The sequence below is a fragment of the Cygnus olor genome, chromosome 7 (genome assembly GCF_009769625.2).
Source record: "Cygnus olor isolate bCygOlo1 chromosome 7, bCygOlo1.pri.v2, whole genome shotgun sequence".
NCBI lineage: Eukaryota > Metazoa > Chordata > Aves > Anseriformes > Anatidae > Cygnus > Cygnus olor.
This window is the reverse complement of record NC_049175.1, coordinates 21506026-21532232: the sequence shown is the minus strand read 5'-3', so window position 1 is coordinate 21532232 and position 26207 is coordinate 21506026. Positions and strand designations below refer to the sequence as shown.

Genomic DNA, 26207 nt, shown 5'->3' with positions numbered 1-26207 from the left:
ATGTATTTACAGATTTTTGCTATAATTTAGAAAGCATAATTCACTTAAGTATTCTGGAAAAAAAACAGTCATTTCCCTGCTGGTATGTAATACACTGGCAGTATCCAGTGATTGGGAAAGTCAGCAACTGTAGAGGAATACATTCTATCAGATGCTCACTTAAGAAATGTTTTATGTAGAAACACAGTACCAATTCAGTTTCAGTGATGTCAGATTTTCAGTCACGATAGTGCTTCTAGCACATGAACGCTTTCCCAAACCTCTTGGCCTGGATAAATTTCCGCTAGTACTAGTATGATGTCCCAGAAAGGGTAATTCCTAATCTCACTTTCAGCATGGTGGGTAAAGTCCATTAAAAAATATATATATTAAATACTTAGCACTGTCTTTGCTGACAGTCTCTTTAACTGCAGCTTCTGCACACAGTGTATAACGCAGCTGCAAATAAAGAAGAGGTCATGTATGACTGAAATCCATTGACTCTGGGCATCTCTAAGCAACAGCTGGCTTCTGAGAGGGAGATGGGGAGGGAGTAGCAGCATCCAGGAATGGGGAGAGAGCAGCAGGCTGGACAGCTGGCAGAGGCAGGATCATCTGCAGCAGGACAGGCTTGTGCAGGTATTGGCCTTGATGGACTTCTGCCCATGGATCTGTGGTCAGCTACAGATCCACCACTACATGCAATATCCTTCTCCACATTTCATCATCTAACAGTGTTTTGATATGGGTGTAAATCACTTCAGAGAGCCAAGTAGCTGGGCCAGGGGTGATTCTATTTTATTGTTAATTAGCTTACATATTTACAGGCAGCTGTGATACCTACAGCGTTGGCACAACAGAATGAGTATTGTTTATTTTAGTTGGCTTACTTTTAAAGTAAGCTTCTGTGTGAGTTTTTGGGAAAGAAGGGAGAAGACAAAGTACCCAAAGTCTATGTGTGATTTTAAGTGAGTTAGATACTTGCAAAAATGTTCACAAAAACACTCTGTATCATGCTCCCATTGCTGCATCCTGTTTTTCTTGCAAGTCGTGGTCTATGATGGCTGGGTGTAGGTGTCCAAGGTATTGCAGATTTACCTGGTTTCCTGTGCTCTGCCATAGTGGCTGCAGATATACTTTCTTCTATCCCATGCCACGTTATCATAAGCCACTGTAACAGGGAATAAACAGTGTTAATCCAGATAAAAATGAGTAGGCACACTGTAATAATAGCCATGTTATTTGAAAAGAACAATACGCTTAGAAGTCTTTTATTGAAATTTATAGAAATTATTGAAAATCTTGCCCCAAAATAACTGTCAGTAGGTAGATGTTAAATGTCCTCACCATCCAGCTCCATGCTTCTTTCTGGGACATCTGACTAGGAGTTAGTCAATCTACTTAGTTGATCAAGCTTTGCAAAATAATAGCATATGTATTGGCAACTGTTAATCAATTCAAGTGCCCCTTGGGGGAAACAATGTAATCGGTCACATTTTGTGTTAAAGGAAACTGGATTGAAGACGAGTGACGTGATCAAGCTCCTGTGGGACAAAAGTTAGTGCAGAGATTAATCTGGGTGACATACCTTGCTCTTTGGAGGACCTCATCTTTCTCCTCTATCTACAGGCAGAATCTAGAGAGCCTGGTCAGATACGTAAGGTGCCAAGAGCTTGGTGCCATTGCCCCACACTGTGCTTTTCAGAAGACAGCTGATGGCTTGTAGAATGCCTACAGTAAGTCTACAGCACAGACTGATAAGGCACCACTGCAGCAGGCTGTTATTTTTCATGAATCTTGATTGCATCACATGCAGGAAATTAATTCACTGGTAATTAGTAACTTCAGGTATAACCAGTAACCTGCTCTTAGCTGCAAAGACAAGATGGTTGCAAAGAAGCTCCTAAAAATAGCTGGCATTTAGTTGCGGTGACAAGACTGGTAAGGATGGGGTAAAAGCCAGGGGAAGTCATAGTACTATGATTTCTTTCAGAACTTCTTAGCTTTCGGTCAGAAACGTAGCATGAATGGCAGAACCTGAACAAGTGAGTATACAAGTCAGATACCAAGCTTATTAAATGTACAAATTCTTACAGTTATTGAATTTATTTTCATGTGGTCACCCCCAAATTGATAGATTAACTTTTAATTTGGTGTCTGTTAAGATTAGGCTGAATAGTTACAGTACCCTTTCATCTGCATTTGTGTGACATCCAGTGGCTGGATGGGTCAATCACAGGCACCTGTTTCTTGCTAAAGGTGTAAAACTGGCTCATACCTCCTTTTAGAACACAAAAGATATAAAAGTATTGGCTATTAATGCTAACAGAATAATTGCTTAAATTTTGTTTAAAAATAAACAGGTAATTGAAGAAGCTTGTTCCAGGGAATGCTTCTCAGATTTATATGCACATATCTCATTGCAGTCTTCAGAGCTCCCTGCCACCTGCTACTGAAGTGAGCTCACCTCCTCGGTGTTCCTGCTGGGCACAATACGTTGCCCCAGTCAGAAATGAGTAATTTCTGTTTTCCTGCATTTAACTCTTGACTACACCCTTAGTGTTAAGGCTCATACTGATTTTGTCAGGCACTCTATTGAGATAATTTTGATTAAATCTTTTGAAATATCAAAAATAGTCTAACATAATAATACTGACTATGCCACGTGCGATAGAATTTGGGTTCCAAAAATGTGTTTAAATTGAAAGCTCTAAAACTCTAGTCTTATGTTTGAAATAACTGCCTGAAATTAAAATATTTGGTGGCAGTTATATAAAGTATTTTCTTTACCATTATCATAATGGTCATGATTTGAGCCTAGCAATGCTCTGAACGTTTGTAGGAGTTTCTCCACATGCTTTTTCTTTCAGGTTTCCAAGCAGGTAATGTGTAGTAATGGTTAGGTTTATTGCATAAAGGCACATACTCATATAAAATCTATGGTTATATCAGAGTATTTTTACATGCTGTTATTATAAATAGCATCTGCTAATGCTAAGAATGAAAAAGGTGAGAACATAAAAGTTTCTCTGATTTTTCCAGTCTTCTTAACAAGGTCCATAAACCTGCTCCAAATTCAGCAAATTTCTTATATGGCAGGCTTTTTATACAGCAAATGGAAAAATACAATCTTTTTTTTTTAAGAATACAATTTTTAATCTCATAATACTTAACAGAGAAATTGAGCATTGGTACCTAGTGTTTGAAATAACTTTAAAATTAGGTTTTCAAACTGGCTAGATTTCAGGATTAATACTTATTACTGGTGAACTATTACAACAATGTAGAAATATTACTTTTGCCAGAAATTTTCCTGTTAAAACACATGCATAAAAATGACTGTGGTGGCCTGGGTACTGCATACGAAGCAAATGTTACCAGCAGAGACAGGAAAACAGCAGCTGTGCACCATTCTTGGACACAAAGTCCTCAAGAGTCACGAGGTTAGCGCAGGATCTGTTTTTTCATGCCTGGTTCTGCTGACTGCAGAGTCACTTAGTCAATGATAACAATCAGAATAAAAGTCCTCTCCTAAAGTTAGAGTGGTTTAATGCTAATCTGTGGCAAGGAAAAGTAAGTCAAATATGTCAGAGCAGTATCTGGAAGAAAACAAAGATCAGATATATGAAAATGCCCTTGCTGAGATCCAGTCCTTTGAGCTGCCTCTTGGAACTACCCTAAGGTATGCATCATTTAGATACTACTATATTGTTCGTGATGGATTTCTTCCATTCTTTAGCTATTCTTTCAGTCAGCCTGATATATCAGCAACTTTGTTATCCTGACACTGAAATCTACAGGACAGTGGAATTTAATTTCGGTGTTATTGTCTCTGAAAAAATACAGAACAAGGGCATCTGTGCAAGTCTTTACTGGGACAAAGCTTTCGTCTACAGAAGGCTGGCTGTGGGTTCTCTATAAAGAAAAAAATTACGCTTAAACATGAAAATGAGGGGAAAAAAATCACTTTTTTTAGTAAGCATTTTTTAACAGCTACATTTAAAAAGAATTAATTGCTTCTTATTCTTAATTTGTAATAAATGTGACTTTCTTTTCAATCACTCAAGATACTACTTAGAGTGAAGCTTTACTATTGATGTTTGTAAATATATGAAGATTTTTTTTTTCTTTTACAGATTATGGAAAGAATCTAATTAAAAAGTGATTGATTAAATCAATAAAAAGTGCAACTGAAAAAAAAATCTTTTGCATATTCATTCCTACAAAAAAGTAACATATAAAAGATTATGATGTAATGTGCCTAAGTATGTTGTTAGTAGCTGTAGACGAGTTTTTAAAATAGCCTGCCTGGGACTGTAGGCATCAGGTTGCAGTGGCTATCAGGCTAAAGAAAGAAAATTTAATTTACCCTGAAAAAAATGTGTCAATCTATTACTTAAGTAATTTGATGACTGAAAAAAAAAGGGGGGGGAGGGTTATTACAGCATTTGAGTGATTTCTTGAAGGAAATACTACTGCAGTGGTAGCCTGTGGGATTTTTCCTGTTTTCTTTCTGCGGCACACACTTTGTAGGCACTTGTCTGTATTTTGAATACTTCTTGTTTTAGTAGGTGTCATCAATAAATTCATCTGAATCAACATTGCACATGTTAAAACCATGAGCACAGACAAGATGTACACAGCCTCCAGTGCCTTTTGTTAACTAGCATTCAGGTGTAGTCGCACCAGGGCAGGGGGGATGATGAGTTTGATTACAGTAATTGAAAAGGTGGCAAATAGCATTCGGGCTGGCTGGCGTCTAGACTTAGATCCACTCGAGGCTGTGAACGGTTGTCAGTTTCTCGCTGGCGAAGCAGCCATATATCACCCTGGAGTTTTACACTTCGGGCCTATTTCTTTCAGTTGGTTTCCCGCTTGCGTGCAGATAACTTTGCCCAGAAAGCAGGTGTATCCTGTCTCCTGAGCATGCAAAACCCAAGGACTCGCTCGTCTTCGGCCACAAACCACAGAGTGCATAATTTAAATAGAAGATGAGCTATTCCCACTTCATTCAAAAATGAGGCTTTATTGTACACGTGCCCAAGGACACCAGAAGACAGCCGTACTAACGCAGGAAGGGATGTGACAGCCCCTAGCGAAGCAGAACAGCGAGTGAAAGGCAGCAAGGCGCTGCACCAGAAGTGCGCTCAGGGGAGCATTGAAAGCTCAGAGGCCCAAAGGAGTAAATAGTGAAATAGACCAACCCCCGAGAAACAGACCATAACTAGCCCACAGGGAAAAAAAGGCCTTTCTTGAGCCTGCAAGTCTTCATCTCTAGCACCCCAGCACAGCGAGGGCAGCTCCTGGCGAGGCAGAGCCCTTAGGCAGGTCCCTCCGTGAGGGGCTGCGGCGGGGCGGAGGTCTGAGCCGCGCAGCACCGCCGGGCGAGCCCGGGGGACGGGGGGGCTCTGCCAGACTCCGAGGGCGCCCTCGGCAGAGCCCTTCCCCTGACGAGGGCTGCAGGGCACCGAGGAACCGTGCCGGACGGCGGGGAGCAGGAGGCGGGTCGCGGCTGCCGGTGCCCCGCGCCGCGCTCCGCGGCCGCCTCCGCCCTCGGTCCCTCCCCAGCGCCTCCCGCAGCGCCGCGGCCGGTGGGTCCCTCCCATCCAAGATGGCGGACAGCCTCCCCGAGCATGATCGGATCCTTCAGGAGATCGAGAGCACCGACACGGCCTGCGTGGGACCCACCCTGAGGTGAGGGGCGGCAGAAGCCGCGGCAACGCCGCCGGTCGAGGGCCCTCTGCTCGCCCCACACCGCCCGGCGAGCCACGGCCCGGCCCGGCGCGGCCCGGCTCTGACAGCTCCTCCCCAGAGACCCCGCGAGGCTGCCCGCAGCGCCTCCGCCGAGAGCGGCGGCTCAGGACGAGGGGGCCGCGGCGCGGGCAGGGAGCGGCGCTGGGGCGGCCGCGGGCGGCCCCGGGCGGGCTGCGCTGACAGGAGGGCGGCGGGTAGGGCCGAGGCGGCCGCCGTGCCCCCGCCCCCGGCCGGTGTCTCTGGCAGGGGCTGGGGCTGGGGCGGCCCCGCTGTGGGCTGGGGGCTCCCGGGGCAGGGAGGCGCTCCTCTGTGTGCGGGTCTGCGCTGGGAGCCGGGCCGAGCCCTCGGTTTGGGTGGTGGCTTCGTTGCTGCGAGGCGCCTCTGTCTGTGTGCAGCCCTTTCTAATTCGGCGCAGACGGAAACCGCCGCCTGAAATCTGCCACCCCGGACAGTTTCCGCGTCCTGGGGATTTGACAGCGTCCAGAGCGCTTTCTGAGTGCCACGACCTCGATGGCTTGTCCCTTTTCGATATCACACTGGCAAATGGCGTGGGATGCGTGCCGAGGAAGAGGTTTAGCTCTGTCCTGTGGTGAGAGAAGCTTGCCAGTGCCAGGCCTGGAGGGAGTGAAGCAGGGTATGGGGAAGGTGTAGGGGGCACAGGGGTTTTCACCCCGCAGCTGCTCTGGCAGCCCGCTGGTCAGAGTCCTCTGAAATGAAAGAGCCCGGACACCAGCCAAACAAGGAAGAGATGGCTGCAAGTTTACACATTATCTCTTTGGAAAGATATGGAGATCTTGTGCGCAGGGAACTGGAAAAAGCGGTTTGTGGTGTCAGCGTGCGCAGGGCGGAGAGCACATGTTGCTGATTCTCCCTGGAGAGCGTGTACTGGAGAGTGCAGGAGAGGGCAGACATGGGGTGGGAGGCTGGGGAAACCTTTGTGGAGGACTTACGGAAGGAAAATGTCCATTGCCCATGAAACGGGTCATTTTGCGCTTCACAGTGAATGATGTTGTGGCCTGTCTGCAGCAGTTCCTCCAGCAATGAGGGGTCCAGGGGAGTTTGCGGTCAGGGAACTGATGCGGGGCCGGGGCTAGTCAGCCCCTGAGCAGCCCAGCTGGGGAGCGTGGTGGAGCAGACCAGACATCACCAGAGATGCTCTGGTCTCCCCTTACTGTTGCTTCAATGCAGCCAGTACAGGGGGTGCACGTGGGGCACTGAAGCTGTGCGTCACATGGAGCTTCGTCTGTGAGCTCAGGCTGAGAGACAGCAGCCGAGATGTTCTCAGACTTGAGTTGGCCCTGAAGGCAATCTAGCCATGTTTGAGCTAACAAGCCCAGGCACACTGAAGCTGATGTCTGCAAAAAAAACCCACACCAAAACAAAAAAAACCTTAGCAACAAAATATTAAATGTAATTGCAGTTTCACTACAATCTCCAATACAGAGCTTATATCAGATGTGCTATATGTCCTTATGCAAAGGACATACAGAGAATCGGGCTGAACAGTGGAAGAAGGCACATTTGGGAACCACAAGCATGGATAGGGGAGAGACATGAAATGGGGAAGGGACGATATGAATCTCTTATTTTGTGTTATGCATCTGAAATATTGTTCAAGTTTTTATAAATATAAATATTTAGATCCGTGATTTTTTAACGTGCTCCTGTTCTTCCTGTTTATCTTTATTTATATATACATATAATATGTGCATATAGATATAAATATACCTTGTTATCTTACTGGCTTTTCAGAAATGTAGCTTTGCATTGGTGACTTTCAGAATTTTTAGAAAAGTGCACGTTGGTCTGATTTAGCAGCTAGTGCTTATTTACAAACCCATAAATCAAGCTAAAGAACATTTACATCTGGCTGAGTGTTTTGAAAGAAGTCCAGCTGACATCACGGAAATATTCTGCTTTTTTATAGAAAGAGAAATGTTTAAAATCAAAACTGTCTGTTCAGCTGTTTGTTAAAATTTGTGAGTTGCTGTGTGAAACTGAAAAGTCTGAAATCTCAATTCTAATTTCAAGATCTGTTTCAATAAACAAAAGCTTGAACATAAAATAGAGCATTATTTTCTGCACAAGATACAGCTTTTACTTGTTAAACAATATAAACCAGAGAAATGAGTTTAGTAATTCCACGTGCAGTTGCCTAAGCCTACCACATCAAGCGATCCATTGATTTCCAGTCATGGAATTCATTCATACCAGTTGTGTCACGTAATGACTGAAGTTATGTTCGTTTCATTGTATGAAATGGAACATTTTAGTAATCTTTGGTCTGTAATGCTGGGAGAATATTTATAGCATTGTGACATGAAATGGAGCACCAACATACATTTTAAAATAGCAGAACAAAAGAGGTGAGCACTTTGGATAAGCAGCGTGAGGTAATACTTAATGCTGAAGATCATAGGATGTGCAAGATCTGACTTATCCTGAATTGTTCCTATTGCAATCTTAATATCTTCCTAATGTTTTACGAGGAAGTGTAATTTTTTTTTCTTTTTTTTTTGTGGGCCATATGTGGGTTCCATGGAAACGTGCTTCTGCTCCTATTTTTCTTCAGTGTTTTGTTTGCTAGCTTGGTGTAGATGTCTCTGCTAGCGTAGCGTTTCGTGTCCTGCTGGAACAGCAGCAGCACTTGTGCGTAGGGTATTGATGTATCTATTGCTGAGGGTGTTTTATGTGTTACTGACAGATAAGGAACATTGATCCTGCAGGTGATTTATAGTACTGAGATGCACACATGCACAGGAATGGGAAACACAGGTCCTTCACTGAAGGAGCAAAGGGACAGCTGGGAGAGCTGGGATTACTTACTATTTAGGAGCATTAACTCCTAAAAATTGTGCAACTTTCTTAAATATAAAACGCAGAGATTGTATTTGATTTTTACTTCTTTTAAGGATTAAGTGGATGAACTTACAGCTTTCAAATTGCTGGTACTTAACTTGCATCTCTAAATATAGTGGCGCACACAGAGTCCTTACAAATGAGATGTAAATCAACTGTACAACATACTTTTCATTAAATAGGTAAACTGTGTATATAGCAGGCCAGGATTTTTTTTTCCTCCCGCAGACTCTGTGACTGTTTTATCAACATCTTAACATCTTTCTAGCTTTAATGGCTAACTAAACGTGGTTAATGACAACACCTGTTAAAGGCTTGTCACTCTCACATTTTTATATAATGTGTTAATATCTTGTAATTCATTTCTTATACATACTGTTGGGCTTTGCAAAACCAGGAAGAGAAGAGATGTCAGTGAATATTCGATCTTTACAAAGGAAAAGGTGAAAAACACGGTGAAAAGCAATATCCCTATTCTCCTCAAAAAATATCAAAAAGTTAATAACAAAAAAGTTTCAGGCCCTTATTGAACTTCATAGAAATACATATTAAAATTTCAACAGCTAATTTTTGAGTGTCTTCATACTTCTTGAACACTCTGTTGGACGTGCCAGGGTAACTAATAAGATAAATTCTATTCAGAAGAAAATAACTGACCTTATCTGCTGGTTAGTGATATGTAGGTCCACAAAGGTCAAACAGAGAAGAAGATGCTGTTCCAGCAATGTCCTGATGTGCTGTACTGAAGAGTCTTTTTCAGCTTGTGGTAATGTGTAATATTTCAAAGTCCTTTTCTAAAAACTGTATGAATTAACTCTTAAACTCTAGCTTGGCAATGTCTAGCATAAGCAGAGAGCAGGCTTATTTTTTCATCTCGTGACCTTCGCATCACTGAGTTTGTGGTGTTCTGGGAGCCCTATGTACAGCCTGTCAAGGGAATACCTCCAGACTTGCAATCAATAGGCTAAACAACTAATGCAAAAGTAAAATAAAATAAAAATTAAAAATTACAGGGGAATCAGTGATGGGAATTTTGTAGATAAGGTGAAGTTGGTAAGGAGGTGCTATGTCTTTGCTATATGGGATGTAAGCAGGATGTTCTCTGTGGCTTTCACCCATAATTGCAGCTCAGAAGTACTCCTCCTAAGTCAGTGTAAAAATGCTTGCAAGCAACTTTTCTCTCGCCCTCTTCCTGAAATCCATCATCACAAAGCTGTTGCCTCAGTAGGTCTTCTCAGTTGCTGTAAATTGTGCTGACCATGAAACTTCTTGACTGAGTTATTGGGGGGCTTCGTAGGAAGACATTGCCGGCATGTTATCTGAGGCTCCAGGCACGGCACTGACACAGCCGTTACATTGCTGCTTTTCTGCCTGGTGATGCAAGAGGCTGTGGTGACCTTCCACAGATGTAACGCTGCCTTGCTCTGATAAAGGCAATGGAGCTGCCTAGCTGCAAAGCAAAATCACTTCTGCTGGTGCTGCCTTTTTTTTTTTTTTTTAAATGGGTTGAACAGAGTTTGGTGGTAGAATGTAGATTTCTTGTGAGTTTCGTAAAAGAATATGGGTGGAGTGTTAGAAGCCATTGATGAAAAAAATTACTCATCCTGAACTTCTGTTTTTGTTTTGCAGGAAAGCTAAAGCAAAAAAAAGCGTGCTCCAGTAAGGCAGTCAGACATTGTTAGAGGAATAAATCGAGAAAGCAAGAGTAACAAAGTGGTGCAAGCAAGACTGTTTTGTCTTTCCTTGATCAAGATTTCTAAGAAAATTTAGAGGTAGAAATATGGAGAGAAACTAATTCTGCTGCTGTTACTAAGTTATGGTACACAGTGCAATTGCAGAGACTTTGCCCAGACTGGGGTCTGTAATTTGTATTTCAGAGGTATTACTTTATCCGTTGAGGGGCCTGTCCAAAGCCAAGTAAATGAAGTGCCTAAATACTTTCTAGAGTATGACAGGATGCTCTGAAGCCTCGACATGATTTACTGAGAGTGTACATGATTTACTGGTAGGTATAGTTTTGTTATGTGACTGTGTGTCTTTAGCAGTACAGTTAGCAGTAGCATAGGCAGTATGAATGATATTTCTAGATGTGGGAAGACAGAACAACATCAGCACAGTTGCAGGCTGGGAAATATTTTTTCTGAGTGCTTGCCTACGGACTGCTGGGATTTGTGATGTGGTTATCCAGTGGCAAAATGTGGTTGCCCTCATTTTTGCCTTGTGGTCATATTTGTCAGGTATGATTATCTAAAGGCATTTTTCCGTGTCCTCATAATTTTGTTTTTGGACTACGAGGCAGCAATTCACATCTGTTCTTTGCCAATAGCTTAGTCTTCTTTTAAAGGCAGAGCAAACATATTGGTCAATGATCTCTGTATCCTTTGTTTTGAAACAGAACTTAAGTGGTTTAATTATATATTTCAATTTCAAATAATATGATAATTAATATTTCAGAATATTATAAGATATTTTTATGGTTCAAAAGTCACTCTGTAACTTTGTTAATAGTCTGTCTTCAAATTGTGCTGGGTTTTCTGGTTAATTTGTTTCATTCCTCTTCAGAATGAAGTTATACAGTAGCCCAAAGGAACTAGCAATTCCTTCTGTGTCAGCTGTGGGGATTTCTGAATCAGGTCATAGGATGTTCTCTGATGTATATGTATACATCGATTTATCTTTATTATAATAGCTATCTTGTATGTTGCAACTGGGTGCTATAGAGCAGGGAGAATAGCCTGCTCATTGAGAACAGTGTATCCTGAAAAACTGGTAGCTTGCTTGTAGCCTGTTGCAGGTTTTGTCACTTGGTGCAGGATTTGATGATATTCCAAATATTCAAATTGAAAGGCAAGAGTCAGATAAAACCACTGTCTATGTGAACAAGTCTATCGCTGTGTATATTTTTATAAGGGAACAATATATATTTTTTTTTATCACTAGCCCACTATTTAGAGTCAAAACAGCATGAGAATACTGTATGCTGTAGGCTAATTAATTTGGCATTTATTTATTCAGTGGCAGTACTGCATTTTTTTATTTTTATTTTTTTTCTGTAAGCTAGCCTGATATTTCAGAAATTCTTCAGATTTGCCACTGGTGGCAAAAAAAGATCTTAGAAGAAGGTGAGGATTCGCTTCCATTGTTGCAAGTTTCAGCACAGTACTTCACTTTTTACAAAGGCTGAAACTGTTTGTGGGTAATATCTGCCTTGCGTTGCATTGCATTTTTACAAAAATCTTTAGGGTTGATGCTGATTAAGTCTGTCATGAAAAATGTCTGCAAGTCAGGCTATCTTGATCTTTTTAAATGTTTATGCATCAGCTTCTGACTCATTTCTTGCAGTGGTTTCCAAATGGACAACTGCCAAATGAAGCTTTAACCTAACTAGTAACCTGTTTGGAGAATACTTCTGACATAGCTCTCTGCAATTTCATGAGCGTTACCAAAGAGCTTGAAATTGTTCCCATGTTTAGGAGACATGTTTCAAAATACATGAAAGCTTTTAAAATAAAGGCATCATCTACTGAGAGATCCAGAATGGTGTACTTACTAGGCAGTTGATGTAGTTTGTATCATTGTGTTGCATCTAAATGTAACCTTCCCATCATACAAATGGCTTACTTGCTGTGATATCAGGTACGTTCAGGAAAGCCAGCTGTTATTCATGTAGTTTCTTCATATTCCTCAAGCTGAGGTCTTTAGACACAGATTTTAGACCTGTACTATGCATAGGAAATGCATTAATTTTACGTCCTGCACAAATGTCGGTCATGTGGGTACTTACCTGCATTTTTTTTTCCCCAGAAGCCAGTGGCATATGCTGTACCCTAGCTTTCTGTGTGCATTTCTGAACCATTGATCTGTGACTTTGCAATTTCCTCAATACAGATGTCTACCTGAGGAGTGCTAGCATAATTCAATTAAACATAAGCCTATTTTTGACCGGTAAGTTCTAGACCATTTTCACTTAGAAGTTAGAGCAACTGCAGTTAAGCGAGTTTTGTCATGTTGTGTTTTATGGATTATACTACTAAAAGAAGTTTGTAAAAATCTGTGAGGACTGGTCTTTCTTAAATAATGCCAAGGGTAGATTTGCAAATAGGAAACTATTTCTATGGGCTGTAGTAAAATATTCAGTGCTAACTTGTTCAAAAACATCAAGCTAGTTTTGCATCAGCATCAAGCAATCAAATTAGATTTTATCTTACTTAAGGGCTTGCTATGGCTAGTTAAAAAACCCAGCTGTTGCCAGTCTTTCTGGCTGTTATCTGACGGTGGATGAAATGCCCAAGCCTAATCCCTGTCACCACAGACCTTGGTAAAACAATGACATCATGTTCAATTTAATGTTCATCTTCAGGTGTTCATCTCAGCAACGCATCTTTTCCTCATCTTGTCCGTGTCTGCTAAGGAATTGCTTGTATGCCTGGCCAGTTGTGTCCTGTACGGGAAGGAGTTAATGATCTGTGCTGGAAGCTGGCTGTGCCTCAGCCTTTGCCGGTCATACCAAACTGGCAGGGAACTTAATCGCTGATGGAGGTGTTAAGAAGGAAAGAAGCAGGTTTTGGAGTGCATCAGCGCTGGTGGGAAGACTTGGGTTTGACACAGAGGACCTAAAAGATGTCTTTGAACAATTCTGTACTGGGAGCTTGCAGAGAGGGCAAGGACAGGGACTTTTCTTTTCTTCTTTCCCCTGTTCATAGCATCAGATTTTAAGAAGGGTGTTCAGCTCTAAAACTGAGTGGGATTTTCGCTGTCTCAGATAAAGTAATTTACTTGCAAAACTACAAGTGAGTGTAATTCTTGCAGTTGTCCCATGAATCAGAGCAATACAAAACTAAGAATGCATATGCTGTAGTACATATATCTAGGGGGATACTCTTGGGACACTTCAGCTTCAAAAAGAAGTGTTTGCACTTTCAAGTATCACATACTTGAATATTAATACCCTCTATTCTCCTTTATGTTACAGAACATTGGATGTTTCTGTTGGTAGCAGCTGTCTCTGGGACTTTCACAGTTTGCCAACTTCCTTATGCTCAGGGTGCCTTTGAACTACCTTTACCCCACTGATATCAGTGAGGCAGTGTTTTCTTTTCAGTTTTGTTTTAGGTTAATTTCAACCTAAAGTTAACATAGTTATTTTACATTATGTTTGTTTTGTTTTATAACCTTAAGGAATTGTAAGCAGGTAGCCAATATGCACTCCCTCCTTTTGAAATGTGTCATCAGTGAGTTGTCAGCGCCATCAAAGGAATGGACAGTTTTTTCTGCCATTTAGTCTGTTTATCAAGCAGATGGAGTATTGGAGTAAGTTAACAAATACTAGTACAAGTCAGTTAACACATGCTTTTACTTACTACTCAACAGAGAGAAACTGTTAGTTTTAGTTGGGCTTTTGAATTAAACTGAGACTTCTTAAAAGTCATTTTCAATTTTCTTCAGTGATCCTGGGAGACAAGAATATATAGTACAAACTGGATTTGTATGAGAAGAAATCATTTTATGTTTATAGGAAGAACGCAGCCTTAGAGAGTTACCTGGTTTTGTCTGTACTGAAAATAATACATTCTTAACCCATTTGTGTGTAAAACTTCAATTATTGGATATTTTATTGAATCTGAAACTTCTTGATTCCTAAAATAATATATTTAAATCTGTGTGGTGTTGGTATACAAAGCCAATTGAAATAAATAACCTAGACATCTTAGTTATGTCCGTGGGCCTTTGTTACCTTAAATGTTCTGTTGAACCTTCATATAGCTCATGAGGGCTGTACAGAAACAATTGGTATGTATTTATCTTGAAGGTTATGTCTAAAGTGTCCCAGATAAAGAAAGCAGATTAGCTATAGATTGTAATAGATGGCTAACTATTTTTGGACCGTACAGAATAGAAGTCTGATCAGATCTTCAAAAACAACTTAGAAGTTCAAATTTTCATTTCTAGATGAATCTCCGTTTGCTCCTAAAATGGAACAATTTATGTTACAGTCTGGGGAAGTAAGAAGGGAAAATAAGAATATTGCTTTATGGACTTGAGTTGCCTATTTTATTTTCTATGAAATAGCATTGGTTCCACCTATGTCTGCTGTATTCGTTTAGGCACATGAAACAGATGGCCAGACTTGGCATTTTGTTATGTGTCAATAGCTGTTACCAAAGCGAGTGGGGCTGGCACTTTCTTTGCTGTTTTTTAATCTACTATTACAGCACAAATTTGGAAAAAAATAGTACAGCACTTGTTTTTCAGTTTCTTGCTTCATACATCAGTAAGTAGCACAAAGGCTTAGCAGGAAGAGGCATCTCCTTGGTCAGCAGTGTAAAAACAGGAAGGAGGAAGTCTATTGCAAATCTGGGTTTGCTGATTATCAGTTCATGTTTCACTGCAGAGGATGTCCATTAACAGCCATCAGCGTGCTACATTGCTTATCCAGAATGAACAATGACTGCTGTAGTGTTGCTACTACAGAATATGGACCCTGGTTATAGGAAGTAATGTTAACTAACAAACTGTACTCAGCCCTTTCCTGCTCATAGAAACAGGATACTATTAGTGAGAACAATTCACAGAAACTGCACATACAGGAAAACCAGGCAAGTAAAGCATACCAGCTAAGCTAAGATTAATAAAATCTTTTCTCTGATTAGGCCATAGCTTTGGTTGTGCATTGTTCTGGCACGTAACGTGATCTTTTAAATACAGTGGTGAGAGGTAGTTATAAATAAGGATGGCAGAACTGGACCCTAGGTAGTGTCTGGCATAGAAAGTCTGCTTAGGTTTTAAGAAATGTGCTTATTACCATAACTCTAGTTGAATTACAGGAAACACCTGGACATTATTTTATAAAGCTTTTTAAGGGTGTATGCAACAACCTATATGAAATTACTCCATGGAAAAATCCATACAAAGTTTGCAGTTTGTGTAAACAGAAAATATCTTTGTATACTGCAGGACAAAGGAAATTTCTGCAGTGTTTCCTGTGAAATTGCAGCTTAAATTGAATATGTGATACAATATCGTGTTTAGGGATGCCATGGTTAGAGTCAAAATGACAGTTCTATTCTAAGGGCAGAATCTTAATTTGCATGGTCAGTTTTTTGCACTTTCATAGATTCCACTGAACTCATCATGCAAATTTGACTTTTAAGTATTATTATGTATCTTTATTCAATTTCTCTCTTTCTCATCTACTTGAATGCCTCTTGCAATGTGTATGTGGGAGTTAGTTGGGAACTTATCTGGCCTCCATTCAAAATTAGCTTTGGTAGCAAGATATTCATTCTAAAAGCATGATTTTTCACAAGCACAGTTTGTTCATTTGAGGGCTGTTTTTTTTTTTTTGTTTTTGGTGTGTGACTTGGTGTAACTACTCACTTTGATCGGTTCAAAATTTATTTTTCCCCTACACTTGTAAGTCTGAAGCTTTACAAATGAACATTTTTCTGTTGCATCCTTTGCAGTTCTAGAAGTTGCATGATTATGTTCCCTGTCAAATGTGTATGCCTATTGTGCAGATGTGTGTAATTCCCACTATTGTCACAGCACTCACGGGGATGTAGCACCTACTTAATGGTTATCAGTACACAGAAAGGAATGTGTGTATATGGTTTTTAACTGCTTCGTGTGTCTTGTGTAATCAGGAAATGAAAGACTTTGTGGCAATGCAGGCAGGGGTGGGGAACCTGCAATTCTTCCCAGAAATGGGACAGGACGGGATGGGCTGGGGGTGTGTGAAAATGGTGGAAGGAGGCACGTCATCGGTGAGGGGCTGCTGCCTTCTGAGCTGCCCTACTGTCCCTGCCGGGGAGGGAACTTCAGTCACATCTTTCTCTGCTTAAGCCCTGCTCCTCACGTTTAACCCAACTTTATGAATTATTTTCAGTTGGCATCTTCACCACCATAAAACTGAATGGTACAGAAATGGAGTGCAGAAAACTTGGTGTCTGGAGAAACAGACCTGTTGTTTTTTCTGTGCTGCTAACTGCTGGCCTGGGTATTTCAGCTTGCAATGATGGATGGAGAAGTGAGCATCACGTTTCTGTCGGCGTGGGCGGGTTGTAGGGTCAAAATAAGAACTGAAAATATTTGAGAGTCCCAATGCATTTCATACTTGAGCACTTGTAATGAGTGCAGATGTGTTTCGGCCTTCGGTTTGCTCCCAGAGCTCTGTTGCCCATCGAAGTCATCCATACATTTTCATAGTCTATAATTTGTCCTGTAAAAAGATAGGTGGGATTTTCTCTCTTTTCTGACATCTGTTTTTGCTATTATTTAAATAAACCATCTCTTTTGAGAATCTTTGCTGCCGTTAGAGCATGTTATTATAAATAATTTCATTACTACAAAGAGAATTGTGCACTCGAAAAACTTCCGGTAATGCTGCATAAGCTCAAAGATCTTTCTCCTGAATATAGGTTATAATTAAAAATCAAATCATTATCTATTTAAAGCCAACCAACCAACCAGCAAACAAAAAAAACCCCACAAAACTTGAAGAAATAATGCTTTTTTTTTTTTTTAAATTTTGTAACCCAAGGTGGATGTTGTTTGTCTAGTAGACTCTGTTAATAATGATTTTTCATAGACAATTATTTACCACCAATCAGGAAGTCACATTGTCTTCTGAATCATGATTTGCTTATGAATGACTGGAACTTCTTCTCAGTGTGTTGTGTTTTTTTTTTTTTTTTTTTTTTTTTTGGTTAGCTTGTTTTTCCTTTTCAAGATCATTTTTGCCTGAAGACTGAGTAGCGGAGCAGTTCTGGCTACCATTTTAAAGTTTTTAATTGCCATAGATGTAAAGGACAAAACTACTTGCTTTCTCATTCTGATTACTCTTGCAATTCACTCTTGCAAGCTGAACTCCTACCAGGTAGATGACAGTGGAAGCTGTGTTCAGGTTTCAGATTATCTTCGTTTTCTAGTAGAAAGATGGCGTAGACATGAAGACTGATGGTGAGGGGTGAAAAGGAAATTAGGTGTATTGGCTGAACTCTCAGAAATACTTTTAATCTCCTCTCCCTTTACACTTACTAGTCTATTTGTCTGCCTTTTCACTAGCTCAGTTAATGTATTAAATTAATTATGATTTTTCTTTGGCCTCTAGCTTTCTTTTTTTTTCCGCCGCATTAGTGAAATGCTGACCTTCTTTTAATCCACCTTGCAGTTGGACATTTAATGGCTCACATCCTGGCTGCCTCCACAGAAATGATCTATATGCATCTATAGCCGAAATGGGTTTTTGAAGCTGTTCTGTAACCATCTGTGAAGAGATCTGTGATAGCAGCTCAGAGTGACAACGCATATGATGGAAATTGTCATTATAATGGAACAGATAATATGAGGATTATTTATTATAAAGGGTCAGGTGGAATTCATGGCAGGTTGGATTTTATAGTTCTTTGCTGAATTTTAGCTCTCTGGAGATTGGCCTTTTTGCTTACTCAGCAGATGGTATTTTTGTGTGGAATGGTGCCCTCTGGTGTTGCTGTAGATTTTTGCAGGTAAACAAAAAAAAAATAATAATGACGTACTAAATTACATATTTTTCATAGTGTGCTTCAGTTTGAAAATAAAATTAGTAAGTTGTTTTATGGTTATTATTAAGGTGTCCAGTAACCTTGTTTGATTTTCTTTAATAGTAAATGGTTGCATATCTGAATTTTTTCCATCATTTATTTATTGAGACCTGCGTTCAAATATGTTTATGCTCATCTTTCTCCCTTCAGTCTAGCTGGTAAGAAAAGACCTGGGCAAAAATAACCCTATTGCAATAACATGGAGCCAGTGAGGGAGAGAGATATCTTTCTCCCTCTTTGCATATTTTTTTAATCTTTGTGAGCATTGAACTATTAAAGTAAGCTTTACTACTACACTGTACTAAGCTCTACCTAGATATAATATTTTAAACCAAATTTTGTTAAGCTGCTTTCCAGATCTGTCTTTCCCTGGTTTATTATTCTTTTTTTTTTTTTTCCATCTCTTGAGTACTTTCTGCAGTACCTTGTATTTACCTGTAGCAAAATAGATATGACTCATATTGTCCAGTTGTTGGGATGAGTCAGAAATAATCTCTGTCTATAGACAGAGTTCTGGGAACAAATAACCTGCTACACTCATTAACAGAGGAACATCCTTCGCCTCTGCTTGTGCTCTTTCTGGGTGCCCAGCTTGCCCCATCTGCTGAGAGTGAGGGTAGCACCTGCCCTGTCCTGGCAGCTTGTGCATTGCCCAAATTCACATGGTGATTTCTCTGCTTGAGAGTTGAACAGAAAAGCACAGAATTATTATTAGGATTGCTTGTGGTGCCATAATTTTCAAATAATTATTCAAAGTAGGTAATTATTTAGGTAAATCTAGGTCATTTTTGAAACGTGTGTGCAGAAAATAAACTTCAGGAGCAAAAATGAACCACACTGTAGTAGGGGTGACGTTACCTAACAGGTAAATCAGGCATGCATTCCTCAGTTCTATTTCCAGTTTTGAGAAAAAGTGTAATTTCTGTCCATGGCCAGAGGTGGCATGGCTCTCTCAAGTACGTGTATACTTCTTAAACACCGCTGCTTTAGGTCAGACTTCTTTCTAAGCCTCTGAAGTAGCATGTGTATAGTGTCCTAAGAGTGCAGAGTACTGAGAAAGTTAGGGAGCGTTTTAATTCATTTTCTTACTTCTCATGGTTATCAGGGAGTTGTGACACAAAGTGTGAATTTCTTCTAAATACTGTGATTTATTTCTTTAAAAGTAGGCAATTCTCAGGGTTTTTTTCCCTCGTGTGCTGAAGAGTTGATTTGTTACTGTTCCCACAAGGTGGAGCTCTTTACATATGGAATTAATATGGAATTTATACCATTAGTGAATCTTAAGGGGCTCCATCAAACTATTGGCTTAGATCACAGATTATCATTTAGATCATAATTTTGTTAGTATCCTTCCAGTAGGCAGTATCATGTAGAACATAAAATAGTAACTCTTATTTTAATAAGGTAGGGTAATCTTGTGGTTAAGGCAGTGTATCAATATTGTTTCCTGACTTTAAACACTTAATGTATGGTTTCGAATTAAATATTGTGATAATACCCCTGACCTTTTATTTATTAACATTATGCACTGCAGCTGCTGGATACCCCAAAGTCACCAGGCAATAAGTCCAAAAAGACAGCGCATTGCTGCCACCACAAGCAGAAACTTTGGTGATACAAACCCAGCTGTGGAGTTCCCCTTCCTCCATCTTTTTACTGTCTTGTTCTCGTTTTAGGTATATTTAGTCTACTGTGTTTTGCTGTTTTCACTTACAAATATGTTGAAGAGTGTGAGTACACAGTGCTAGAGAGAAGTCCCCTATTTTTGTGATAATGATACCTCTTTTTTGCCTTTTTTTTTTTTTTGAGAACACTGGAAAGAGACCTAAACTTTGACGCTCCTCCTGCTCTTAAAAGGCTTAAGGCAGCAGTAATAAATAGAGCTTTTTGCTTGTTCTGCTTTAGCACATTCTGGGGGAGCTCATGCATACACAGTGTCTGTGAGGGCACTATCTGATGCCTCCGGTCCTCTTAGTCTTTTTATTTCTTCTCCAGAAATGGTGCTCTGCAGGCAGGCAGATGCCCCTCTCTGCCCACCCTGCAGGTTTCAATGCCTCTCACCCTTTTCTTGCAGAGACAGAGCAAAGCTCACGTAACCAGCTTGTGCTATTTTGGAGCACTCCAACACCACTTGTTGAACCTTTTCCTCACCCCTTTCCCATATCTTTAGAGGCGATGCAGTCCACGTGTCTCCCCCCATTTCTCCAGAGGCAAAACATCAGCTTGCCCAGTGAGGGCTCACCCACTGCCATGTGTCTTGCAGCTTTCTCCCCCCGCCAGGCTGCTGCCTCCCTCCAGCCAGCAGCAGGCCGCAGGTGCGGGTCACTTCCATCTTCCAGCCCAGCCCTTCGCACCGTGGCCGCCCCGAGCAGCCACGAGGTGTTCCTGTCAGGCAGCCTGCCAGGAACCTCGGGGAGCGAGGCTGGCTGTCACACTTTTGCTCCTTCCAGCTGTCATTTCAAACTGCAGCAGTGGAAAGGGTGAGGGGCATTTTTTTTTTCCCTTTGTGATTCATTTCATGGGTCAACAACTTTGGATTTTCCGCTGGTGCTCTTAGGAGGAAAGAGCCTGTCTTTCAGTGTGCTAGCCTTCTTTTCCTACCAGAAGCAAAGGAGGATAATCCTCGCAGCTTTTAGGGATTGATTTATCAGACAAACAGGAATATTTTATTGTGTGGATTTTACTCTGAGAAAATATTTAGAGCAAGCAGGCTCTCAGAAGCTGGCTTTCTTCCTTCACCACGTGAGACAGCATATTGCCTTTCTTATTTCTCTAACTTCAATTGCATCTCTCAATATATTGCTCAAGGTCAAAAGGAACTAAAAAAGCATCAAGAATCTAGTTACAGTCTCTTTTCAGTCTTCCTTGAAAGGTCAAGTTCTTCCCAGCCACTCAGCTATAGGTTTGTTGAACCAGGTGGTGATGACCCCAGACCACGGTGGAGCCCAGCTGTCTCGTTAGAAAAGAGGATCTTGACTGTGGGAAGTCATACTTCTGCAAGAAGACCAGGAGGGAAGTCCTTTCCCTCTCCTTGAGAGTTTTAGAGGCTTTTGCTTACTGTTGCCTGGTTCTTGAACTTCAGACTGAAGTCTCCCACAAGCAGCAATGAGACCATTGGAACTTCAGCCTTTTTTTCCCGTTTTATTCCCTAATATTACTATTTATTTATTTATTTTAAATGGCTTTGCCTTACACATTTATGAAGAAATCTTTGCAATTATGGAGAGAAAATAAAGGCTAAAAAAAAAGGCAATTTTGAGGTTTTCAATCTCCTGTTTTTTGTTTTGTTTTGAATTCCTCACTTTCTTAGGAGACTTCATGCCTTTGATTTCCAGGGTAGCAGATTAGGATTATGGTTAAAGTTAGGGGTTAGTGTGAGTGTTTAGGTTAGTGCTTGTGTTAGGGTTAGGATTAGGGGTAGGAGTTAGTGTTTGAGTTAGCATTTGGTTAGGGTTAGGGATATGGTTTGGTGTTCAGGTTCAATTGTATTAGGGTTCCTTCTCGGGGAAGGGTTAGGTATAGGGTTAGGGGTTGCGGTTAGGCAATGCAGCTCTCTGTAATACCCCTTTTTTGCTTCTTCTACTAAGTCTAAAGCTTTAAATTGCCCACAGTTGTCTTTGCTCATTCTCATGCTTGAATATTTTTCCATGCAGCTTTCTATTTCTGATGGAGCTCAACAAGCTACACTGGTAACTTCTGGAGTCATATTTCCCACTTGAGGTTTCTACATTTAGCCCTCAACCAATTAGTAAAATAAACCAAAATACATAATTTTAGCCATTCCTGAAAGTTAGATCCCATATAGGTAGCAGCCTTAGGCTGCATATCATGATTTTGCCTTAGGACATGTTTTGAAGGTGCTGGAGGATGGGAGGGGAACAGGGTGGCCGGGCGTCTGGCCCCAGCAGCACACTGCTTGGGTCACACTGTCTGCGAGCACCCAACACTGGCGCTGCTGGATAACTGCTGTTAGGAATACTAGAAAAGCAAATTTGTATGTTTGCACTTTTTTATACTTAGGAAATAGTGGAATTTGATGGAAAAGCGATCCATGCTATTTGTGATGGTCAGAGAAACCGAATCTTTTGTACCCTTATTTGAGCATTAGGGCATAAACAACAGACCAGTGAGGCTCAGGTCAACCATGATGTAACTGGTTAAGCACCTGGATTAATGTCGTAAGGGCTGGATTCAGTTCTCAGTTTTGCACTATCTGTTTTTTTAATGCTGATTTTGGTGGAGTGCATCACAGATGGTGGTACCATAACATCAAGTTTGCATGCTTTTGTTTATTTTAGAGATATTTCAATAAAGATTCTTGCAATCTACATTTAACTGGTGGGTAGGAAAGTAAACTCTGATTTTCTTATTTGTATTTAACAGGTCTGTATATGATGACCAGCCAAATGCACATCAGAGATTTATGGAAAAACTAGACGCCTGCATACGTAACCATGACAGGGAGATAGAAAAGATGTGCAATTTTCACCATCAGGGCTTTGTGGATGCTATTACAGAACTTCTTAAAGTTAGGGCTGATGCAGAAAAATTAAAGGTAAGGAACTAGTTTTTCAGAGTTTCATATCATTGTCTTTAAATTCAAGGAAAAGGGACTTGACTTTTCTACTGAAGAATAGTATTTTCCTGACTATCATATACACCCTGACATTTGCAACAGTTTTGTTTGTTTTTAAAGTGGATTACTTAGGACTTGTGGCAAGGACTGTGTTGTCTGATCCAGTAATACATTTATAACGCTGAATATGTTATTAGGTCCAATTCTGTTTGTTTTTTTTTTCATGTATGTTTTCAGAACATGTTACCAAAATTATTTATGCCATTTCTTAAAGGCTTTCTCACATGGTAAAGAACAACAAATGCTAAATATTGGCAAAACCAGTATTTCTTGTGTAGGTCCACTTTTTCTAATCATGTGTTTATATGTCAGACCTTAGAAGAATTCAAATCTTGATTAGAAAAATAAGAATGCTGCAATTATTCATGAAAAATAAATTTTATTTACTCAGGAAATGAGTAGGAGAGTAGGTGGAGTTAGCAGTTTTCTTTAGAAATGAGAACTAAGATTTACTCACAAATCAGAATGGAGGATAGTGAATTATGAGATCCGTCCCTTTTAGCTCTCTTTACACTTTTGAGAGCAAAATATGCACACCAGACAGAATGAGCATAGTTCATCAGAGGTTATGATTAGAAGAGCATTATATAAAGGATATTCAGATAACAAGAGACCAAATACAGCGTCAATGAGGTCATTGAGCATCTTTGTTCAGAAATTAATGAGATTTTTAATAAACTAGAATGTGCTTCCTTATTATGATGACCTAATGAGTCACTTACTATGTGGGAAAATCTGAGGTCGAGCTTTGCCTGCACCTGCAGCATTAAAATGTTGCTGTGGTTTGGAGATTTCCACGTTTGATGTTAATCAACCACCCAGTGTTTGCATTCAGCAAAGTATGAATGTTTAATTACCATAAAATGCAATCACCATTTCTTACAGACAATGAATGGCCCATAGAGCTCATTGAGGTTATCAAAAAGGGACCAGTGGTCAATTGGGTCAATGATTTGAATTGTTTGACAGACCTACAGAAACAAGGAAAGTTCAAAAATCCCAAGTAAATTTGAGAAGTTTGCCACAGAATCTGTTAGAAAGAACTGTCATAAGTAATTGAAGTTAACAAAAGCCCTTTGCGATCAAAAGTTCAAGTTCAAGCTGTAGAGTTAATTTGAATTTGCATTTCTTTGTTCTAAGTTTCTCATGAAGCATGATCTGATTACAAGGGTGAGCAGTCACATCAGGGCAATATATGCATATTTGTCTAACAAAGGTGAAATTATTTTTAAGGTCCAAGTTACTGATACCAACCGAAGGCTTCAGGATGCTGGGAAAGAGGTGAGAAAATGGTGCTTCCTATATGGGCATTATGAATATTTGTATCAAATTAAGTTTATTTGCATAATTTAATTGTAATTTTCTTTTAAAAAAACAACACTCCAAGGTGATAGCCCAAACAGAGGAAATCATCCGATGTAGAGTTCAACAACGGAATATTACAACAGTCGTGGAAAAACTACAGTTGTGTCTTCCAGGTGAGTGCCAGATAGCTGAATATGATGGCAAAAAGTAAGTCACAATAGCCAAAATGCAAAAGAATTTTATTTTTAAGTTGTGTTCTTGTAACGTCCAGTTTAGCTGGGTTTTAGAAAGCTGTCTGCATGTAGATTCCGCAACTTTACAGTGTTTGACATAGGGTAATTATGTCATTTTGTGAGAAGACGTTGAGACAGATATAAACGATGCAAACAATGTAGCCACATACAGCTTTAAATGCAGTCATACTTTTAATATGATAAATAATAAATTTGTTGCTTAATTTTTTTTACTGTTTGAATTCTGTGAAAAATACTGGTGATTCCATTTGAACATCTTTTAGCTGTGTCATTGCAATCTTTATTTTAATAAAGCATAAGGGCTCTGAAAAGTGTTTTAGAAAGGTGATATTGTGGGATTACACACAGCTTTATAATGTTTGTAATGTTAGCGTAAAACAGATTTGAGAACTTTTCATAAAGTCTTGTTGTTGACTTGTTATGATTACAGTAGATGGTAGTGTTGCCATTTAATGAAGACAGTACATAGACTTGTAATACATATAAAGTTATGGTGCATAATAAGTGAACAAATGATCAAAGTGTAGCGTCTACTATTCTGTTTAATCTTAATTGTTTTTTCATTTAAAAGCTGTTAAGAGGTTGGCGCTTTTTTTCTTTGCCTTAGCTGCTTTCTACAATCTTTTTTTTTTTGCTAGTTTTACTACATTTCTGTCGTAGTAGGAATCGACTAAGGCAAATTTAGTGTATCCTTTTCTGTGGTTTATTTTGTCCTTTACAGTATATGTTGCCTTTTTTATTAACTAAAGCCACAATAAGATCCATGGGTTAATCTGCTTGTTTTTATGCAGTGCTGGAAATGTACAGCAAATTAAAAGAACAGATGAATGTAAAAAGGTGAGTGAATTTATTTTTCTTAGAAAAATACAACTTTTGTAAATAAACTGGTAGATTACTTGTCCACACTAGTTTTTGCTAAATTTTCTAAGTCCTGTAGTGTGGTACGTAGTCTTTTTTTTATAACATCTTGTCCGTGTTTCAGGAATGTCAATACAAGTGAACAAATGTTATACTAAATATAAAGACTTCTGGGAGCTTAACGATTGCCACGAAATGTAATGTTTAGTTAAATAAGCACTAAGTGCAATGAAAATAGGTTTATAAAATGTGAAGTAGAAGGTATTTTTTTAATACTTGAAACAGTTTAAAATGCAAGAATACCACAACTGTTAGGGAGTAAAGATCTTTGCATTAATACATTAATACAAAGTATTAAAGTGTACATTAATATCTGCATAATTTATCATAATATATTAAATCAAAATTATAATTCAAGAAAAAAGGACATTTTACTCCATATATCTTTCTTCAGATCTGTCTGATATCTCTGTGCTAGGCTTTTGTGTATGTAGGACTATGAGAAAGAAGTGCAGAAAGTGTTGTGTTTTTTCATCTGTGTTGAAAAGAAAATAAAAAGCAAACATAATCAAAACCATAGTGAAAAATAAAATTCTATAATAAAATTCTATTATAATGTTTTTTTGACTGGTACCCCACCAGTTGCTCCTTCCTCTGTTGTCATCTTTTTCCGTTTTCTCCGAGCTCCACTGGCTGCAGCTGTACCCCCAGTATTCCCAGTTCTCTCTCCACAGCTGCTTGGCTGCCCCTGCCTCCCTGCAGCTGTCATCCTGTCCCACAGGGCCACTGCTGCCACCTTGTACCTCATGCACGCCCACCCCAGGAATACCACTTCTTCTTTTTCTGCTTTCTACAGAATCATTGCCACCTTGTCCCTTGGTGCGCTTCATGCGGCCTCAGTCACACTGATTGCTCTTTCTCTTCCCTGCTGGATTTGCGGTCATTGTCATTGCCTCTGTGTGCTCCTGGCACCGCTGCAGG

The 26207-nt window shown here is 40.0% G+C and overlaps 1 protein-coding gene across 8 annotated transcripts in view; it reads left to right on the top strand.

Annotated features, from left to right (window-relative positions):
* Window positions 1-3355: 3355 nt before the first annotated feature.
* The window catches only part of EXOC6 (exocyst complex component 6), a 91609-nt gene continuing 68757 nt past the window's right edge, over window positions 3356-26207 (top strand). For 3 of the 8 annotated variants that reach the window (XM_040563429.1, XM_040563434.1, XM_040563435.1), the window contains exons 1-5: window positions 3356-3661; window positions 22557-22728; window positions 24043-24090; window positions 24197-24287; window positions 25160-25205. In XM_040563429.1, coding sequence (XP_040419363.1) covers window positions 3564-3661; window positions 22557-22728; window positions 24043-24090; window positions 24197-24287; window positions 25160-25205 — 455 coding nt within the window. In that variant the 5' untranslated portion in view covers window positions 3356-3563. Of the gene's footprint in view, window positions 3662-5289; window positions 5674-22556; window positions 22729-24042; window positions 24091-24196; window positions 24288-25159; window positions 25206-26207 lie in introns of those variants that run through there. The other 5 variants (XM_040563431.1, XM_040563428.1, XM_040563430.1 and 2 more) reach the window with 4 other exon arrangements.